At 44.2% G+C, this 21,208-nt stretch overlaps 3 protein-coding genes across 3 annotated transcripts in view; 1 reads left to right on the top strand and 2 right to left on the bottom strand.

Moving 5' to 3' along the window:
- The window catches only part of mgat4b (alpha-1,3-mannosyl-glycoprotein 4-beta-N-acetylglucosaminyltransferase B), a 129,791-nt gene extending 120,037 nt beyond the window's left edge, over positions 1–9,754 (bottom strand). The window contains exon 1 of the mRNA XM_062524361.1: positions 9,439–9,754. Coding sequence (XP_062380345.1) covers positions 9,439–9,535 — 97 coding nt within the window. The 5' untranslated portion in view covers positions 9,536–9,754. The remainder of the gene's footprint in view (positions 1–9,438) is intronic.
- Positions 9,755–12,811: 3,057 nt separating this feature from the next.
- Positions 12,812–17,921, top strand: sqstm1 (sequestosome 1). The gene is made up of 8 exons (XM_062524371.1): positions 12,812–13,222; positions 14,016–14,111; positions 14,310–14,710; positions 15,310–15,484; positions 15,688–15,768; positions 16,045–16,238; positions 16,735–16,942; positions 17,141–17,921. The coding sequence occupies exons 1-8, from the start codon at positions 13,054–13,056 to the stop codon at positions 17,293–17,295; spliced, it is 1,479 nt and encodes a 492-aa protein (XP_062380355.1). The 5' UTR covers positions 12,812–13,053; the 3' UTR covers positions 17,296–17,921.
- Positions 17,922–17,998: 77 nt separating this feature from the next.
- On the bottom strand, positions 17,999–21,133 carry mrnip (MRN complex interacting protein). The gene is made up of 7 exons (XM_062524641.1): positions 21,011–21,133; positions 20,675–20,734; positions 20,309–20,415; positions 19,962–20,025; positions 19,706–19,827; positions 19,354–19,474; positions 17,999–18,935 (listed from the first exon to the last, which is right to left on the bottom strand). Exons 1-7 carry the CDS (start codon positions 21,068–21,070, stop codon positions 18,183–18,185), a joined length of 1,287 nt encoding a protein of 428 aa, XP_062380625.1. The 5' UTR covers positions 21,071–21,133; the 3' UTR covers positions 17,999–18,182.
- Positions 21,134–21,208: the final 75 nt, after the last annotated feature.

Below are 21,208 nucleotides of genomic sequence, written 5' to 3'. Positions count from 1 at the left end.
GGGGCCTTGCATAATGTAGCCCTTGGCACGGTGCCAGCTTGCATAATGAACAGCAAAAACTGTGGGGCCAGATGATGAGCGACACCGAGGCTAAATTAGGAGAGACGGGATCGTTCCTGCCCCCGGGCCAAAGCCCTCCTCTCACTTTCAGCTGGGCGAAGGGGACGGGTGGAGGGGGAGGGCAAGCAGACCTAGACTGACCGAAAAGGAAAAGCTGGGAGCGAAAGTCCAACGTTGAGTTATGCCCCCCGTAACCCCTGCTGCTCTCCGCATATATACGGAGTAGAGCGGCGGTGGAATGTTTCCCCTTTTCACATGCGCTCGTTAATGATTTCACGAGTGCGTCCGTGGGCGGCCGTAGTATCTAGTGTTTCAACACCACATCTGCATGCGCTCCTTACGCCGAGTCATAGACGCTTGCCCCTCTGTCAGCTGCTACTGCTCACGGATCCTTACCAGACACTGCACCCTCAAGTGTTCAAAAAAAAACAACAAAACAAAAGAAACAAGACCTCCACCTTCCCATCAGCCCATTCTCCACTCCGTCTCGAGTGGTTGGTGGTGGTAGGGGTAGTGGGGCAATGGAGGAAGGTCAACAAAGACACGTAGGCCAGAGGGCTTTACTATGAAACAAAGTTACTGGCTTACCAAGGTGAATTTGGGAATAACCTCTGATCTCAAAACAATATGTCACTTCATAGAAGCAGTAAACGCAGCTACAGTGTTATTCTGGGGGTCAGTGGTTACTCCTGAAGTGACCGAGGTAAGCCAGCGGCCTCGCTTCGTAGCGTACCCCTCAGGTGTGGTGTGGTCATGACATGGGATCGGCACCTCACTCTAACCGTCTAACTTCTCTACGTCTCTATATTTCTCTCTTCCTCGCTCTGTTGAAGAACAGAGTGAGAGAGAGATTTTTTTTCATTTGAGAGAGAGAGAGAGCGAGAGAGAGAAAATAATCTCTCTCATTCATTCCCCTCGTTTGTCTGTCTCCGTTTATCCCGCAGTCACTCCAGTACTCGTACTCAGCTCTCCTGCTACTTCAGCTGCTACTGTGGAGCGCTGCACCTCCAGAGTTCTAGGCCAGCCAGTGAGACACTCCGACGCTAAATTATTTACCACATTCTTTCAGGCCCGTCGACTTACACTGGCACACAGGCTCTCACACACACACACACACACACACACACACACACACACATAAATGCTTTCACACACACAGACGGTCACAAACATACACACAAACACACAGCTTCCAAGCTCAGGAAAGAGGGCTTTTGGATGCAAACCCTGGAAACATCATGGCACAATTTGGCTTCGAAGACAAGGAATGCACAAAGAAAGAGGCTTTTGAATAGATATAGATAGAGATAGAGACAGAGACATACAGTCATTGACAAAAGTGTTGTCACCCCATGCTAAAGTTTACTAAAAAGAGGAATATAAAATCATCTTTTGGAAATTGATTTTAATGGCTTATGTAATAAAATGAGGAAAAATCCAACCTTTAAGGACACACCAATTTTCTATGTGAATGAATAATGTATCATAAATAAATAAATGTTCTTCCCAAAATACTGGGGTCAAAAATCTTGTCACCCCTATGTAACCCTATGGGAATTTAACACATAGGGTTAACATAGGGGCAGGCAGTTTTTTATTTTTAAAGGCTACTTATTTCATGGATCCAGGATACTATGCATCCTGATAAAGTTCCCTTGGTCTTTAGAACTAAAATTGACCCACATCATCACACACCCTTCACCATACCTAGAGATAGGCATGGTGTTTTGTTCAGTTTTGTTCAGTTAGCCTATTAGCCTGTTTGATGCTCATTGAACTCAATGCAAATCAAACAAGCTAATAGGCTAACTGAACAAAACTGAACAAAATACCATGCCTATCTCTAGGTATGGTGAAGGGTGTGTGATGATGTGGGTCAATTTTAGTTCTAAAGACCAAGGGAACTTTATCAGGATGCATAGTATCCTGGATCCATGAAATAAGTAGCCTTTAAAAATAAAAAACTGCCTGCCCCTATGTTAACCCTATGTGTTAAATTCCCATAGGGTTACATAGGGGTGACAAGATTTTTGACCCCAGTATTTTGGGAAGAACATTTATTTATTTATGATACATTATTCATTCACATAGAAAATTGGTGTGTCCTTAAAGGTTGGATTTTTCCTCATTTTATTACATAAGCCATTAAAATCAATTTCCAAAAGATGATTTTATATTCCTCTTTTTAGTAAACTTTAGCATGGGGTGACAACACTTTTGTCAATGACTGTAGACAGACAGACAAAGAGAGAGAGAGGCAGAGATTCTCCGGCACTACCAAGCACACCGACACTGAAGAGTCAAGAGGCATTCACACACACTTCTACTTTTCTCACACTAACACTTCCCTTTTACCAGGTATCATGTAATAACACTGTGGAAGTAGAGAAATGTTTATGGGTTTATGGACACTGACAGGGTGACAGTGGCTGGTATCCGCATGCACATGCAGACAGACACACACAGACACACACACACACTCACACAAACACACACATTCTGATGGTGACGATGATGCACGATCCTCGAGATGGCCTTGTTACGAGACGCACTTGGATCCGCGCCACTGCCGGACACCTGAGAACGTGCGCTGGCCGGAGTCGGGGGTAATTACTCCACATCTCCCTGGGAGACGGGAGTTAGCAGCTGCGCGTCGCGCCTGACACCGCAAGAAACGATGGCAACAAATAAGCAGGGGGACGCATTAAAACACACACATTCACTCTGCTCAGGGGTCCAGGATTCAATAACGGCAGAGGGCAGCAAACAAAACACACTGAATTCCTTCAGAGGACATGAATGTGAAGACACAAAGAAGACACTGAAGACGGAATAGGCCGAAACGCATCCGTCTTGTGACATGCTTTCATAACAACTAAATGAGTTAAAGCTTGAGAGTGCGTTTACGTTTTGTTTCATACAGTGGTTCCTTTGTTTACGCACCCAAAACCCTCTTTTTTTCGTGGAGTTGAGTGCACCTATTTATTGCCTGTGAAGACATAAACACAGACAAAAAAAAGCGCACATCGACTGACAGCAACCTTTCAAAGATGCTATGAGAGAGTAATGAAAGACTGAAAAATATTATTTAAACGCGCTGCCGTTGTGAAGACTTGTTCGGCGCTTCGTGCAGCTGCACTTGGCTCCACAGGCCTGCCTTCGGTTTCATGTACACACACACACACACACACACAGGTGTTATTCTACGGCGTTCGCCGTGTATGTTAATCCCGACCTCTGTGGGGAAATCAAGGTCACGGAGTTAAGATAACAGAGTTTCTCGGAGCTCTCTGCGCTACGCTGTTCCGGGCCAGGCGAGGCGAGACGAAGACCCACAAGCTTCCCTTCAGCTAACGAGGCCAATTGAAGCAATTTTCTGCACTTCTGCCCCGACTCACTCCGGGCCATATGTCAGAGACTAGTGCCATGACAACGGCCACACACGTGCTCAGGCATCTAAAAGGGGAAGGACTAACACCACCTCCCCTTCACCCCAATTTCACTCCTTCCCTGTGTAAGCAAAAGAACTAAAGCCAAGATTTAAAGACGGGCGTGTTTCGAAAAGGTCAGCACAAACCGATTCGCCAGCTTTTTCGGGGGAAAGTCTCAAAGGTTGAGTAAATGATTAGATTTCAAATATATTTTCATCTTCACTCCATTTTGCAGCAGGTCTTATCCAAGTCAGCTTACAGCCAAGTACCTGCGTACATTAGATGAGAGAGTGGTGACCCCTGGGTAATAGATGGATGACCTTTGTGGTCATAGTGGTGAGCACTTTACTTTAACAGCTGAGCTACAGCAACAAGGGCACAATCATTAACAGGCACATTAACATGAGTTAATGTCTCTATGTGTGTGAGCAAAATAATGTATAAGCTACTTCAATTTGACTGGATGCATTATTATATGGCAGATTGCAGCAATCTGTACACTGTCTATATTGAAGCAATCTATTTGTTACTGCATATTCACATATATTCACAGTCACACAATCTACTTGTACAAATGCAGCTTCACTGAGAACTTAAAACTGTTTTAAAAGAAAGGGCATTTTACATAATGCCCAGGGGGTGAACTGAAGTCAAATAACCTGTTTTCTTAGTCCCCGAGGCAAGGGAAGAAACACCACCTGTCTCTAAAAAACGAATGTGTTGAAAATAGCACAAATTGTGCTGTTTTTTATGTCATCTCCAAACAGAGATGTCAAAACAGAGACAACACAGTTTGTGCTGTTTGTTTCTAACACATTCGTGTTAAAAGTAAAGTACACACAGCCAAGACAACAGCCAACAAATACCAACATTGCAGTTGTTGGTGGCAGTCTTTAGAATGTCCAGAAAACCAAATTCAACCTCCACAAAGCCCAGACAGTGATTGAAAAAAAAAAAAGACTTGTGGAAAATGAATACCCCCGCCCTCAAACTCCAAAAACCAGCAAACAGAGAGTGATGGTGTCCATTGACCCAACTGATGGTGTTTGTTGATGTTTGTTGGGGCAGTGTGCCGGCACCTCTAGGAGAACGAGAGGGGGGAAGTGAATAAACACAGATGAAGCAAAAGCTCATTTTAAAAACTTCAAGCCAGAGGTGTGAAACGAGAGCGAAAGTGGAAGTAAGCCGCATGCCGGCTTAGATGGTATTAGCCGCTCAACACCGTCATTAATGAAAAGTTCCAGGGATCATTAGCTCTTCATTTATCAGTGAAATAAAGCATCCCCATGGGCATGATCATGTTATGGCCCACGTGATACAGACACTGAAAGACTATTTTCAGTAAACGAGCAACAATAAAACTAAGTGACACAGCACAGAGAATGATGCTGCATGCTGATAGGAGTGTAGATCTCTTCCCTCTGTCTTGATTACAATTAAGAAAAATCATTACGTTTTTCCTGAATATAATAGAATAACAATTACATTTTAAGACATCCATTAGATCAAATAATCTGTATTGATTCATTCTGTGAACACATTAACTAAGGCAGGCGTTCTGTCCCCTTTCTATTGCAGCTTGACACCTTGCAGGTGGGAGGGAGAATGCATCTCGTCCATTCCACAAAGAACCACTTGCGTATCCAAGGCAACGCAGCCGGTTCGAAACAGGTGAGAGCTGACCTCTCTCATTAGCCCGGTTGGTCACGCTCAGTCCGGCACGTTAATTTTTTACCGGCATGGGAACTTGCGTTCCTTTTAGCCTGCTCCCTTTCTGAGCTCCTCCAGACAATGCAGTCTCGGGCGACAGCGTTTGTGTTTTATTCATGTCGTCCGGTGCCAAGGAATCCCGACAGTCCTTTATTCATCTGAAACCGTTCTGCTTTTTGTCTCCCGTCTTCAAAGGAATCGCTGCGTGGCACAGAGAGCCCAACATGACAAATCGGATTAATGGAAAACATAACGCGTGAAAAATATAGCATCAGAACGTATTTGACTACCAACGGTTTAGGACACAGACTGACTTTTCAATTAAAGGCGCTTCTATGTTCTGAGGGACAAAGACAGGTCTTTCATGTTTTCTTCTTGTAGGGTATACCTCTGTGAGCTTAGAGACAATTAAACTGGGACTATTTTAAACACCCACCCCCTCTCGTTTCTCAATGTAAATAGTGCGCATAGACACACAATCTCTCATGCACATAAGCCTACCACTTTACTATTTATTTCCTGTTACTGACTCTCAAAGGAGTGAGAAGAGAAAGCTCTCTGACATACAGTACATACACACACACACACACCAATCTAGTTTCTTTTGCCATCAATAGGGGCACTGAGTCTGGTAGCCTATGTATCTGTACAAGTAGAAACATTCATTCATTTCTTCTCACACACACACACACACACACACACACACACACACACACACACACACACACACACAGAGAAAGAAAGAAAGAGAGAGAGAGAGAGAGAGAGAGAGAGAGAGAGAGAGAGAGAGAGAGAGAGAGAGACAAGCCAGAGTATATCCTCTTTGGCTCAGAAAGGGATCAGGCCATGTGATATCAGCCCCTGTTCTCGCACTAGAAAAAGATGAGTAAGGGGGAAGATAACACTGGTTCAACTTAGACTTCCATCTCTTTCAGGACACAGAGAAAAAAAGAGACAACAGCCCCTTCCCAAACCACCCCATTGATAAAAAAAAAACACTTAAAAACGTAGCTCTATTTATCATGTACTTAGAGTGAACAAAACACCAGGCTTTGATTGGAAACGGACAATGTGCACACTGTGTGCGACGCACTTAATCGTATCAAATTGAATTGCCTTTCATTACTGGGCCTTGCCTTTCTGCATGCTGCTTTTAAAACACTCCTCGACCTCGCTCACTGAGCACAGAGGCCTTTCTCAGTCCATCTAATCACATTGGCAAAGCTGGAAGCCAAAGCGATGGGTCTTTCCCGGCATGGATAAACAGCAAGTGCAAACAACCCAGATACACACGTGAGATAACACACACACAATCACACAACACACACACACACACACACACACACACACACGCGCACACACACACACACGCACACACACACACCAATATCCGCCGACATGTTCTAACTGGTCAGGTACATTCCTGTCTTTTCTGTCAGCAAGTCACCACTTTGCATCAGTCGGCCCTGAGCTATCGCTATCCTGATTCCTGCAGGCAGAGCCTCATTCAACATTCTCAGTGGTGGGTCGTGCTCTAACCCAAACCAACCCATCCACATTTTTTTTTTGCCAAACCAACCCGTCACTTCAGGAGCACGGAATCGAGGGATGTAGCTAGATCAACATAGCCTACTTTACTCATCCCCAAAGGGAAATGACAGTGTTCCAGCAGCCATAGAAACACAATTATGCAACGTGACCAGCTCTATAGCTCAAATATCAACAACCTTTCACTAAAATGTCAGATCTGACCTTTGAATGACTCATGTTTGTGTGTGCACGTCTGTTGGTAGAGAACCTGAAGCTGCACCTTCTAAGGACTGCGGTTTACTATTGGAATGAATAGCACACCAAAACACATGCCTCAAGGGGCCGATCACAGAACAAATGACACACTAATCGCTGTGATGCAGCCGTAGCTGGGGAGATGCTGGAAGTAGGCCTGGCCATTTCAAGCTGTTGCCTTCCCTGCTCAAAATACTGTCTTGAATAAGTAATAACACTGTAATAACTTTAATTACATTTTAATAATTCAAGTACTTGGGTGTGAAACGTATGGTTAAAGATACGTTATCTAGCCACTGTAAACCTTCCGAGAATCTGTGGAGATGAGTTAGCAAGTAACTAAGGAAACTGGTGGCTCGGATCCTGTCTCATCTTTCAGCGGTTGATTGAGTCAGCCTTCAGCCCGTAGGAATAGAAGTCCCCCGTGGCCATGGGGTTCATGTTAAACCATTAGCCAGACTGAATTAATCAAACCCAGCATGCTCTCCCCTATGTGTGCACACACTGCCTCTCCCTCTCCCCTTCATTAGCATCTGTAGCAGACAGACTGTGCAGCAGAGCACCACTGCTACGGCAGCCTGGGAGCAGCCTGCATGCCACACGGCAAGCAAGGAGAGAAATGGAGATGTAGGCTACCATGTCCAGGAGATTGAGGAGGAGATTAGGGGATTGAACAAGTGAGTTGCAGGGAGATTATGGTGATGATAGAGATGAAGACGAACAGGAGGAGGAAGAAGACGATGACGAGTTGCTGACAAAGAAATACCGACTTTGATGTGTATAGAGGACTGCCCTAAGGTGCCCTGTGTACGACAAGGCATGAATTTCAATAAGGTGGTGTGCATTATGGTGAGCACTAACAATCAACCTACTGAGGATGAGGATGTGTGTGTGTGTGTGTGTGTGTGTGTGTGTGTGTGTGTGTGTGTGTGTGTGTGTGTGTGCCTGCCTGTCTGCATGTTTCAAGCATAGACCTAAGCAAGCTGTTGATATTGAAGCAAAGAATATCAGATTGAGTGGGTAGATTATCCCCAACTACACACAGTACTGCCATATGGCTGCCTGCTTCAGAATTCATATAGGCCTTAGCGAAATTGCAGGGCAAGATCAGGTGTCGTGGGAGGGCTTTTAACGAATAGGTTAGATATTTGAACATCAAGAAGGTATGCATTTCAAAGTCATTAGCGCCAATGAAAAAGAGCAAGACCAGAAATTAACCCACAATATTACACATCATTGCCTGTGAATAATACCCAAACATAAGTAGGCCTATTCTTTTTTACGCCTTTCTTTCAAAATAAATAAATAATAACCCGTTCCTCATGCCTTTATTGCCTTTGTGAAGAATGATTGACGTTACAGAGCCGACAGTCGTCTCAGTCGTTAGGCGGATAACGTTATGATCTCAAGCGCACAGGTAGATCTGTGTCAGCATATCGTCTAATGGATTCTCTCTCATCTTGCCCTTCCACAAGCTGAGCTTTTACACCTTCAGATCACCTCCTGTCATGCTGCAGGTTTGAAGGTTAGTTCGAAGATGTTGAAATGAGCACATGTAGCCTAATATTGTTGAAGTGCGTGTGGCATTTTCAAAGCCTGTCATCCGGTATGACAACCAGACCACAACAAACTTCATATGGTGCCCAAACTTCAGCACAATCTGCATCTCTCGCCTACTTTGGTTAGCTGCACGTGGACTTGAGCTACAAAACAATTGCAATATTTTCTTAATGAGATTTGTAGATGTCTGCAACTGCTGACAATCGCGCTCGAAGTCGGAGAAACACAGACAGACGTGGGAATCTCAGGAGCATGATTAACGCATTACCATGAACACTCGTCTCCTGCTGCTACCTGTATACTGTCTTGCCCCCAGCGATATCAGTCTCAACTCAACACTAAATGGATAAAACGAAACGAGGACCAACATGTGGCTTATAACCCCGTGTCAAAACCCGTATAATTTAAAACAGACCAGGGAATTTGTCATTGTTTTCTCTTTTTCCCCGTTTTCTTCTTCTCTCAGGGCGCTGTGGCAACATTCATGTTTCCAAAATGCAATACAAATTCCTCTATACTTTGTATGAAATACAAAGTAAACCATTTGTATGAAATACAAAGTAGACCATTTGTAGAGGATATTGTACTACAAAGTACGGCCATATAGGAGTTATAGGCAACACCGCAGAGTCTCCTGTATCGCTAATTTAAAAGACAGCCTACACGACAAAGGTAGACTCAGACACCGAGCCAGTCAATGCCTTATCAGTCCTGTGATTCAGTGTACAGTTCAGCAGTCCGCGCAAATCAAAGGCAACAGAGAATGTGCACACTATATGAACAAATCATTTTGTTCATGCGAACATGTCCGGACACTATATAGCTAAATAATAAACCTAGTGGGTATATCATTGTGCCCCCGCCCCGTACCCCCGTGGTGAGGATACCTTACCTTTGGAATTGCTGAATGCGGTGTACCAGGACAGCGATATAAGTCCGCATAGTCCAAACAATAAGACCGTTAGGAAGGTGCCATTTCTGAGCCTCATCTCCGGATCACCGGGATCATGTCCGAGCCGAACGCGGGGCTGGTGGCTGTTACGCGGCGGCCGTTTTATGATGCGACCAGGAGCGAGTACTTCACGCCAGGCGCTGTGTTTGTTATTGCGCGGAGATCGCGGCTCTCATTCGCGCACAGGCTGCGAGGAGGAGGTGAGTGGAGGGGGTAACCAGAGAGGGAGGGGAGGGGTGCCTTTTCCCTTCTCCTGGGGTAGTCTGCGAGTGAGGAACTGCTTAAAGAGAGAGGCATGTATTAAGCGTGTGAGTGGGCGGTGGAAATGTGTGAGCCAGCAGCATAGAGCTCATTTTCATATTCATATTCATTCAGTGGGTTGCCTGGCTGAGCCGTGGTGCAGATGCTCCTCCATCCGGTCGGATGTGAAGCACATGGAAGTCTCATCCCAGCATCCGCACGTCATTAAGCAATCAAGAACAGACAGGGTTCAATTAAATTTATTTTCACCCCTACATCTTTTTTTTTAAATAATTATTATTATTATTTTATTTTACAAATTAAGTTTCCACTCTAAACAAAGTTTCATGGGGTATATAGTGGCTGCCATATCCTTCTATGATATAAAAGTCTTTGAAACCACAAGAATCCCATAAAATCTTTCTTGTCAAGCAGGTAATTTGGTTACACACATCACATTGCCATAGGCTACTCTACATGATAATAACTTTCAGCTGTTTTGGCAGGTGTTAATTTTGTGGTTTCATACTTCCCAGACACGGCATTTTACAATGGTTCAAACAGCCTTAACTTGAGGACCAGGCAGAGGGCAGCCTCAAGGGAATATAATGGTATTTTATGTGTGCTCATTACACATATCTTACTCCACTCCTGCTGTCTGTCGGCATGTCACAAACGTGCAGGTGTTCTCTATTAGATGTTCCTTGTAATCACACTACAGGCTACATCAATATGACCCATATTCCAGACTCACATCTCACAGCTTCAAATTGGACTTCCAGGTTTCCATTCAAAACAGACAATGGAGGGTCAAGATTGATTCTGTATAGCTCTCCCATTCCATATACTTCCCATTCTACAACACCTTCTATATGGGTATATAATAGGAGCATCTCGGACACCACTCACCTAAACTGACACTTCCCTCACCTCTCTCCAAAAAAGAATGTTGTTTTTTTCTGACCAATGTGTCACCTATAAATAAATGCTGTTATATTTACTATAGCCTACAAGAGATACAACGTGGATATAGCCTACATCATCTTGGATATAGCCTACATCAACATAACACTTCAATAATCCAAGACAATTTAACCCCTCTTGTTCTGTGGACATGTATGCTTTTGGTGGCCATAGGCTACAACAAGGTTGAATACATTAGCCTATATGGCCCTTGCTCCCACTGTAGTGCTTAACAATATGATCCTTGTCAAATGTGTTTGAGAGACTTTGGTGGACACTCTCACACACCTATGCCATCATGTTTACAGGGTACTTCAGAAGAAGTCCCTCCATAACCCGCTGAAACAAACGAATACTCAACAGTCACTACAACCACGCATTTATGTACATAGTCTGCCATCTACTGGTGAAGCCTTTTTTAGCGCCGTTGAATTCTGCTCTGGCTGATGTAAAACTGATCAAGAATTTGGGACTGTCCGTTAAGGCTACCCCCTGGGACATGATGATGTCACGGTAGCGTAAAAACATAATGTGAGGAGGGCAAGAGTTGGGTAGGCTGCAAGAGAAAGATGATGAAATCTATTCACGATGTCTGAATTTATGCGGCCCCAAAGACAAGCCTATAATGATTCCATTCATTGACGACACGTGTAACTCAGCTCAACTCTCTTGGTTAGTTCAGCTAGCCTATACATTGGACATTATATGTTTTGGAACCTGTCAGATTGTATTCTATTAATAAAGCCTATGTCGCGGGCTGTATTTTACCTATACCTCCTTCCAAAATAATTATAGTAGACTAATATATACAGTATAGCATAGTATGTCACTGCATTACATTATTATCAGACTTTAATATAATTCCATGTGAGGTACGCAGAGAAAACGCAGAGTCATTGTTACGTCTATAAAATCTCATCACCGTTTTTTGTCAAGCAGGTCACCGTTGATTTCAGGAGGGAAATAAGTAGGCTATGTTATCAAAAAAGTAGGTTGGGCTTGGTTTACATCATTCCGGAAGACCTTGTCACCTGACTCATGGTGATCATGCGGTAGCCTATTTTTTATTTAAAGTTTGTTTTCGTACCACATCCGTTTTCGTGAAAGTTATCGAAGAGCCTAGAAAGTTCTGGAGGTTTTCTTTTCTTCTTGGCTCGAGACATGCCTGAGTCATGTAGTTTTCAACCCTCGATCCATCGTTAATGTCAATGGATGTATATACTAACAATGTTATTAATAGGTCTAATATTATTTTGCTCCTAGTAATATCATTTTGATACTATACCAATTTTACGCAGCATGTAGAAAAAACGGGACAGTCAGTGTCCAGGGAGAATCTTTTCCCCCCCTGGACAGACCATTATAAAGAAGTACAATCAGGTAAAACCTGGACAGGTGGCAACACTAGTTAATTGTACACAAGTATGTAGTCTTTATGACTTAAGGAGAGTTCTGTGTGACTTGTGTATGCTTGTATATTCTGTAAGCTCCTTAAAATGTATTCGCCCAAGTCAAAGGTGCAAATCCGATACCGCCAAATCTTTAATTATTACGCACATAGAATACTTAACAAGACAGTCACTTTAGTGGAGCTTGACATATTGTGGCAATATTCTTAATGATGGCAATATCAGTAACACGGCTTCCTCTCCGAGAAAACTACTCGCAAAATTAGGCCTGGTAATGAGAATAGCTTACTACTGTAATGAGGCTTGGCACAGCCACTACACTTGACTAGTGAAGCTATCATTCTATATTATTAATGGTGTGACTTTCCGTCGTCTAAGATACCCATATCAGGTTGACCACCTCTAGCAGTGTGCCATCATCACTTTGCGGTTGTACTGGGTGCCCAAGGCGCACCTACTGCAGAACGCTGGAGCGCGTATACTAAAAATATAGTGGGGCTCAAGAAGAACTATGGCTACAATGTAGGCCTATGCCAACAGATCCAGCATGGAACCTGAAAAATAGGTGAGGGGGGAAATCCCCACGGTGGAAAGTGCTGTGTCACTGCCCTGCCGTCCACGAGATCTTTAACGACGCTCCTCCCTTATGTTTACAGTTGCCTGGTACTACTTGGTATTGTGCATGTGAGTACAGTACAATAGCAGGCTAGGCGTGTCCACTCAGCCAACGGACTTCCCCTTCAGACAGAAGACGCTTACTGCCATGACTCTGAAGTAGGAGTGGCGATCGGAGTATAAATGCTGTGGCTGACGCTTGAGCTTTACAGCCCGGATAACAAATCCAAGCTAGGAAACCCACCGCGCCGCTATCGAAGGCAAAAGCCCTGAACCAGACTGCGCCAAAACAGATTCCGACAAGCATCTGAGTTACCAAGACACGACAATGTCGATGACCGTGAAAGCCTACTTATTGGGCAAAGAGGAATGCCATAGGGAGATTCGACGCTTTGCCGTTGACCAGGATGTGTCTACGAGTTTTGAGTACTTGAGAGGAAAGGTTGTGGATGTTTTCGGCAATCTCCGCAATGGCCCCTTTCAAATGTTCTACAAAGGTAAGCAACGCAGTAACTGCTTTAACGCACTTTAAACATGTAGCCTATGAATTAAGCCTGAAAGCTTAACAGTTGCCATCGTCAACAACTGGACATGAGCTGTCACATAACATTCGGCCCACGTTATTAGAATGGGCCAGTCTGTCACGGGATATGATGACGCAGTGAAATAAAATGTTACCGGTCTACATTTTTTGATAACTTAAGAAGGGTGGTTGCTCACAGTGGTTGATAATGGGTTCAAACAATATGGAGTCTGTCTACGTTGTTTTGTCAAAAGGACACAAGTTTGCTTTGTCGTGAGAACTTCTTGTTTACATTTTGAGCTATGATGTCTGCCCGAAAAGGCTTGGAGTTGCGGAAGTGTGATCATAGCGTTGATTACTGCTGCTGTCGTCATAACACGGATCTATTTCGGCTTATGTTTAGAGTGTTAGAGTAAATACTTTATAAATACGATTGAGACGCTTAATGCTTCTTGTTTTTAAAAGAAATAAAACATTATTCTCTATGCGCGTTTCTTCATCACTGCGCGCATGCGCCATGCGCATACCTTTGGCAATTCGATCATTTTAGTCTAACTTGGTGGTGTGTCTCCCTGGGAAGCATTATTGAAAAGAAATATCAACAACATTGGGTTAACATACACAGAAAATTTTAGTGGCTATCCAATGCATCACCTATCAAATGTATAGCAATTAGCCTAACAAATGTAATTGGGAAAGATTATCCAATCAGAAGCTTTACATGTTGGTCTATAGTAGGCTACATTAATCTTTGTTTCTGTTATCAGATGAGGATGGAGACATGATTGCTTTTTCCTCTGACGATGAACTCATGATGGGACTGTCAGGAGTGAAGGATGGCACTTTCCGTCTCTTCATCAAGGGTGAGTGTTCAAAGACAAGAGCTTTGTATGTCATTATGATTTCATTTGATCTTAGTTGGCGTCCTTTTATAATATACTGCCATGAGTTAGTTATGTCTGCTGACTAGTGCCACTAATTATGAGTATCGTCTTCACTCATTATACTAACTGTAAGCATCCGTGGGTGTTGACCTTTTCACCTCTATTTGCCTCCCCCAGAGAGAAAAGAGCACAAGAAAGACAGAGAGTTCCCTGGCCATGGCTTCCCAGGATGCGCTTTCCCCCCTCCTCCAGGACCCCCCCATATGGGTCCCCCTGGACCCCCCCACATGCCCCCTGGACCCCCCCATATGGGTCCACCTGGACCCCCTCATGGTGGACCCCCCCATGGTGGCCCCCATCACGGCGGTCCTCACGGCGGTCCTCACGGCGGCCCTCATCACCCTCCCATGGTGCACCCCGGAGTGACCTGTGATGGCTGTGAGGGCCCGGTGGCTGGGACCCGCTTTAAGTGCACGGTCTGCCCAGACTACGACCTGTGCTCTTCCTGCCAGGCCAAGGGCCTCCACAAGGAGCACCCCCTGCTGCCCATCTGGATGCCCATGAACAACATGTTTGAGGTGAGGCTCGCAATCTAAAGCCCAATTCACACCAAAGATTATCCGACGCGACGAGACCCAAGTTGAGTTGCAGCGGTGTGAATTAGAAGTTGCACGTACAGTAGTTGCAAGCCGTCGCAGAGCATTTAACGTGTTTCATCGCCGTTGCAAGGTATTAGAACGTTGCGGCTCGTCTCGTCGGGAATCTTTGGTCTGAACCCTACTTAAAGCTCCTTTTGTGTCCTTATTAACGTACTGTATGAGATTCATTAGGATCATTTAGGCATAACAGTTGTTCATATATAGCTACATCAGCAAGCTTTTGATTGCATTTATCCATCAGTGTAGTTTAAAAAAGTGATGAATCTGATGATCTGTGTGTTTTTTTTATGATGCTGATTAAATTCAGGCCATAATTTGATTAAAATTATATAAACGCGTCAAGACCATGATGTTAATCTGATTCGTAATGAGGAAGTAATTTTCCTGACTTCACAGATTGAATCTTTCATAACTACCATTTTGAAGTGCTGACACAAATCATGCCCAAATTTGATCCAAGCCTGTCTCTCTCTCTCTCTCTCTTTCACTCTCTCTCTCTTTATATTTCCAACACACAGTGGTTCCCTCGTGGGAAGTGGATGAGAAAGATGAGGCACTGCATGTGGGCTGGTGTTCAGGCTCAGGCTCAGGCTCAAGCCCAGAACCAGAACCAGAACCAGCAGGGTCCATGTGGATCCAGACCCTCCTCTAAGCAGGGCCAAGAGGCCGCAGCCGAGGACCCCACTCAGGCAGGTGAGTGAGTGTCTGTCTGTCTGTCTGTCAGTCAACAAGGACCAACCAAACTGCCACAGTTCAATCAGAGTGGAATTTTGTAAAGGGCAAAGTAGCAGTCAAAACAGTATGTAATGCTAAAAGTATTGCGCAGAAATGCGAACACGTGAGAACTGAAGGCCACTTCCAGCTCTAACTTTCTACCCTCTTCTCTCTCCAAAAAGGTACCTCTACCGCTAACGAGGCCAATGTGGAATATCTGAAGAGTATTGGAGAGGAAGTTGCGGCCATGCTTAGCCCCCTGGGTAAATGCCTACCTAGTTTTGCCTCATTCTCACCATACTGTTCCACAATTTAGTAGCACAGGGTAAGACATACAGTCTACCCCTTCACCTGTTAGGTGACGTATGTAACATATTATTATTATTTGCTTTATATAATAATAATAATAATAATAATAATAATAATAATAATAATAATAAAACAACAGCAATTGACACAGAAATGTGTTCAAAGGAATGTTTGTGTTTATAAAAGACTATTGGATCTATGAGCTCTTAACTGTGGCTGGTGTTTTGCAGGTATCGACGTTGACATTGACGTGGAACACGAGGGCACACGGACCAAAGTAAACCCCACACCTCCTGCGTCAGGGGGTCCTTCCAGCAACCAGAGCGACTACAGTTCGGGGACCAGTGGGAAACCAGTGGCCCGGGGGACGGGCGGAGAACCAGGTAGCCACAGCAGCGTGAGCAGCACCAGCGAGGGAGCAAAGGTACTGTATCTCGTCTTTTCCCATTTCCCTCTCTCCAAAGTGTCCCTTACTGATTGTCCACTCTTGTGTAAATACTAACTATGACCCCCCCCCCCCCCCCCCCCCTGCACATTCTCTCTGTGCACAATAGCCTCACATGAGCCTGATGAAGCCAGACACCCAATTCCTAGCCGGGCTGAAACGCTCAGATTAGAATATGTGGATGAGTCACATTCCATGTGGCTTATTGAGAGTGCAGTACAATGACATGAAAGACTTCCCTTGGTTATAATTAGGATGACTGTTCGTTTTGTAATTTGAGTAGAAACACTTCATCGGATTCATAGAATTTAAATTGCCATCGCGCCGATCCCCTTTCTGCTTCTTGACTTGGATATAATTACTCGCACAGCTTCTCATTTCGAGAGAGAAAAAAAACTGTGTGAACCCTTAAAAAAAAAAAAAAAAAAAAAAGCAGAGGTTCTAAATGGCAGGCTTCTGACCTTTTTCTCCCTAGGCTCAGAAGGACATAGGCAGCGATGAGGAGTGGACCCACCTCAGCTCCAAAGAGGTGGACCCGTCGACGGGCGAGCTCCAGTCCATGCGCCTGGACGAGGAGATGGAGGAAGGGTCGGAGGAGCCTCAGGCTCTCAGCACCAGCTCCTCTTCCTCCCAGGGCCCCACAGGCCTGCGCGAGGCTGCCCTCTACCCACACCTGCCACAAGGTAAGGCTCATTAAGCAAACGCTTATCTTTCGTCTGGAAACAGACAGACAAACACCGTAATTATTGTCTGTATAGGTGTGTGTAACAGTGGTGGGTGTTTTAATGAGTTGTTTTAACGGCCATTTATATATAAATAACACTTATCGCTCTATAATTACGCAATATGTGATGACCTGAGATCCGTACTTGTCTCTGCAGATGCAGACCCGCGGCTGGTGGAGTCGCTGTCCCAGATGCTCTCCATGGGATTCACAGACGACGGCGGCTGGCTGACCAGGCTCCTGACCACCAAGAACTTCGACATCGGGTCGGCCCTGGACACCATTCAGTACGCCAAGAGTCCCCAGAAGTGAAGCATGAGGACAGCGGGGCTCAAATCAGAAGAGGACCATGGTTATAATAATCTACTGCCCAGTCAGCACTGACCATGAGCATCACTCTATTAACTAGTCTACCAACTCTGCCTTCCCTTAACGTGTAGCCATTTTTCCCGTCATATTCCTGCCAATATGAGCATCTCAGGCATAAAAGCAATCATTAACTTTGATACCAATGGCGTAGCTTTTGCTTTCAGAAACTTTTAAACGAAGATGTATTCTTCTTAGACAGATATCCTTGACTATGAGTACTACGTGTTACTAATATTAATGGTGTGAAGGTTATTCTTATAAATTACATTTATTGGAATTTATACAGTTTTACTCACTGCCAATACTAAAGAGGATATATTTTACTGTTATTGGAAGTAAGCAAATTGGTAGTTAAAGCATTTATCAGTACAAAATGTATGGCATTCTTGTTATTGGTTTGTTCAAGTAAAAACAAAAATCTGACCCTGTGTTTCTGTTGTCAGTCAAAATGAATGGATTCAAGTCTATGCTTTGTTTTATTCAACCTAGGTTATCATTGCTGTCCTCTGTTATTACCATGACGTTTCTGCCCTGTCTGACCAAAATAAAATCCTTCTGCAAATACTAAACATTTTGCTGTTTTTTTTCTAATATCAAAGTTCCTATCATGTATTTAATTTCTAAAGGAAACTGCATGTACAAGTGGTTTTTAGTAGTTCATTTTATTGCTGCATCATCATGAAAGGGATTTTGTGTCATTAACAAGGATTTACAGATTATTGAAAATGAGTCATTACTACCACAATGAAAAACAGACTGACACTGTTATGAAGACAAACAACCCACACACAGACATTGTTGCGAAAACAAACAGTCAAACAAACTAGTGTTTAAAATGTGTAATCAAAGTCTTCATCAGTTTGAAAAAGGGAGCTCACGGCAAGGCCTGGGCAAGGTCTTTTGGCAGGCGGGGGCTGATGACAGACTGGCATTTCCTGGCCAATAGGGCGAGTGCTGAAAGTGGGGCTTGCCATCTGATTGGTTGTGCTCACAAACCCAAAGCAGGCAGCTGCAGACTTTATCTTATCTGCCACACCGCAGTGATTGGCCCGCCCTGGCACACCGCCAAACAGGCCGCTGGAATGTGAAGTCTTTTCGAGGGTAGTCTTAGAATTGTTGCGCTCCTTACGTCCTGTTGCAGAGTCCGAGTCCTGACAGCCCGGCACAGACCACACTTTCTCTGAGCCCTCGTCTGTGCCACTCCAGAGGGAGTCTCCATCATGTGCACTCTCCTCCTGGTCCTCCTGTGCCAGGTCGGGTGAGGTTATGAACCTGGCCCACTTGGAGGACTTGTTCTCGGGTTGACTCACCTTGGTTACTGGGCGGGGTGCGAATGAGTCAGCCTCTCTATTGTTTCCCAGAGGTCTCTGTGTAGCTACTAGGCCAGTCGGTCTACTGGCATTGGGCTCTGTTGATAGGCTGGTACCGTGATGGTTTCCAGGGACATTTCGGGAAGGGACTCCGCTGGGTAGAGGTTTGCTGGCCGCAAAAGGGGTTGGAGTATTGGGGTGGAAGGAAGGGGTGGAAAACCCATTATCCTCCCACGCAGCCGACGAGTTTACTGACCTTAAGTGTGCTGGTGCCTAAAGCAATATGGTTACAGACAATGACAATACATCCAAGCCTAGCACCTTTCAATAATATATCTTTACTAAAATACATAGCTATTATCTACTTTTGGATGTGAACAGTTTATTCTTCCCATGTAAAACTTTACACACCACATCAGCGTATAGCCATAAGGCGAAGGCTCATGTGCTTTTAAAACAGTGCTTGCCATGTAACATTAAAGGCTTTTTATACTCTTTTCAAAATATCGGAGTGCCTCTGCAAACTCCTTTCTCTTTTGGATTTTCACCTCACCCATAGCAGAAGAGCACCTGAGTAAAACTAGAAAAATCTGAAGACTCCTGCGCGCTCTAACCCTTTTTGTGTCTTCTAAGCAGGTGAAGTACTTTAGAATTCCCATGCAATCAAGAGTAGACATCAGGTTTCCTTTACCTGTTTGTGGCCTTTGTCACGTTTCCAAGGACCAGCCACTTCTACCTGATCCTCCTCCTCATCATCATCATCACCACGGCAACCAAAGCCTCGTTTGGCACCTCTGCCTTTCTTTCTCTTTCTGTTTCAGATCAAGTTCAGATAGAGAGCAAGATCTACTAATTTAGCTTCTGTTGGGATTGGAACCATGTTTAAAATGTTGCATACTTGATCTGTCATTACAATTAAACGATTAATACGATTTCAACCAAGCTCAGAAATGTTAAGGATCAAGACTTAATACTTTCACTAAATCTCTCATTTTAGCGAGCAAAAAAAGAAAGTGGAATGTCTTATACAGTAACTTACTAACCTGATGTTACTCTGTCTGCCAAACCGCTTGCTCTCAGTGTAAATGTTTCCTTCCTCTTCATCATCATCATCAACGGCTGCCGCTGTCTCAACATACTTACTCCAACGGCTTTCTCCATCACCCTGAAAAAGAGATTGTTCAAACTCTGTAAAAGGGCGTTCAAACTCTAAAAGAATAGAGTCAAGGGATTTGAGTAATCCTTAGCGTTAAAGACACCTATACTTTGGGACAACCTCAAATTTGATATACTACACACCTGATGGGGTTCACTGGGGAGGCCTTTGTCTTCTTGGTTGTACTCACACTCCTCGTCTTCCTCCCTTAAGAACAAAACACGGATGGTATATTTGCTATTAACGGCAATCTCTGTGGTAACTCATGTTTAGGCTTAAGTACAAAGTTAGTCAGATGGAATGTAATACGACAAAAGGATACAATACATCCTATTTAATGCAATATGTTGTCACCAACGCAAACACAGTCCTTCACACTGGCTTATGGCAGAGATGGGAACATAGGTTCATCATCAGGATAAGAAACTGGTTATATGGCAATTAGTTATGTTGGCACAGTCAGGACAGGTAGGGTCGGGAGAGATGTTACCATCGCGACCAGGCATTCTCATTCTCCTCCTCCAGCAGCTCTCCTCTCAGGCTGTTGAGCTTCTGGACGTGACGTCTGCAGTCTGCCCCAGTACCACGCCCATACTCCTGTTACAGTACCAAACTACTCATTAGCCTACCACTTCTGTTGGTTTTACATAGACCACTATGCCGCCTGCCCAAATACTAGACATGTTTTGAGAAGTTTTCCCAAATGCTTGAGGAAGCACATCTCGCATCACATTATGCTGGGCTGAGATACTGTAGCCACAAGTGACAGCATTACATTACACCACATGTAAACAGCCAATCAGGATGGGGGTAGTATACAGCACATGTTAGATGTTAAATGTATGCAATGTCTCACCTTGATGACTGATTGTTTCTCCCCACACATCTTGCAGTTCCATTTTTTTGCTTTTTTAACCTGTCGTGTGATCAAATCATGAAAAGAGTAAACATGAGGTAATAATGCAAGTAACGCATTCTGGTTCATCGAACCAGAGAGGGTTAAAGCCATAGGTTAAAGCGGATCTTTGATCGAACATCTCCATTCACATTCACTACTATGCTAACTCTGGCGTCTGATGTGACTAGCAGATTCTCAACAGATGATTAACTGCCTCTGTTACGAGCCTCGTAACGTTACAAACCGGCCATTTCCTACAGAAACACGCGCTTTGTTACTTAAGTACGACGTTACCTGCTGAACCTGGAATGTTTCACAACCACAGCATCTTAAAACGTGAAATTCTTGAACCATATTGGCTGATGGCAGAGTTTAGTGTTTGAAACTAGCGCCGAACACTGTCGCGCGTGGAAAAACTTCCGGTTATCCCTGTGTCAAATTAAAAGTTGCGGGCACCTTGAAAAACAGGGAACATTTTCTGATTCATCACAT

This window comes from Sardina pilchardus, chromosome 21 (genome assembly GCF_963854185.1).
Source record: "Sardina pilchardus chromosome 21, fSarPil1.1, whole genome shotgun sequence".
NCBI classification, from domain to species: domain Eukaryota; kingdom Metazoa; phylum Chordata; class Actinopteri; order Clupeiformes; family Clupeidae; genus Sardina; species Sardina pilchardus.
The sequence above is the reverse complement of the archived record's forward strand: the minus strand, read 5'-3'. Positions and strand labels throughout refer to the sequence as shown.

What these genes read in the sequence shown, in the direction of transcription:
- mrnip (XM_062524641.1), bottom strand. Translation starts at nt 21,070, where the DNA reads ATGGTTCAAGAATTTCACGTTTTAAGATGCTGTGGTTGTGAAACATTC. An exon ending in AGAAACAATCAGTCATCAAG is followed by an intron (nt 20,416 to 20,674) that starts GTGAGACATTGC and finishes GTACTGTAACAG; the next exon opens with GAGTATGGGCGTGGTACTGG. An exon ending in GGCAGACAGAGTAACATCAG is followed by an intron (nt 19,475 to 19,705) that starts GTTAGTAAGTTA and finishes GATCTGAAACAG; the next exon opens with AAAGAGAAAGAAAGGCAGAG.
- sqstm1 (XM_062524371.1), top strand. Translation starts at nt 13,054, where the DNA reads ATGTCGATGACCGTGAAAGCCTACTTATTGGGCAAAGAGGAATGCCAT. An exon ending in TTTCCGTCTCTTCATCAAGG is followed by an intron (nt 14,112 to 14,309) that starts GTGAGTGTTCAA and finishes TGCCTCCCCCAG; the next exon opens with AGAGAAAAGAGCACAAGAAA. An exon ending in CGAGGACCCCACTCAGGCAG is followed by an intron (nt 15,485 to 15,687) that starts GTGAGTGAGTGT and finishes CTCTCCAAAAAG; the next exon opens with GTACCTCTACCGCTAACGAG.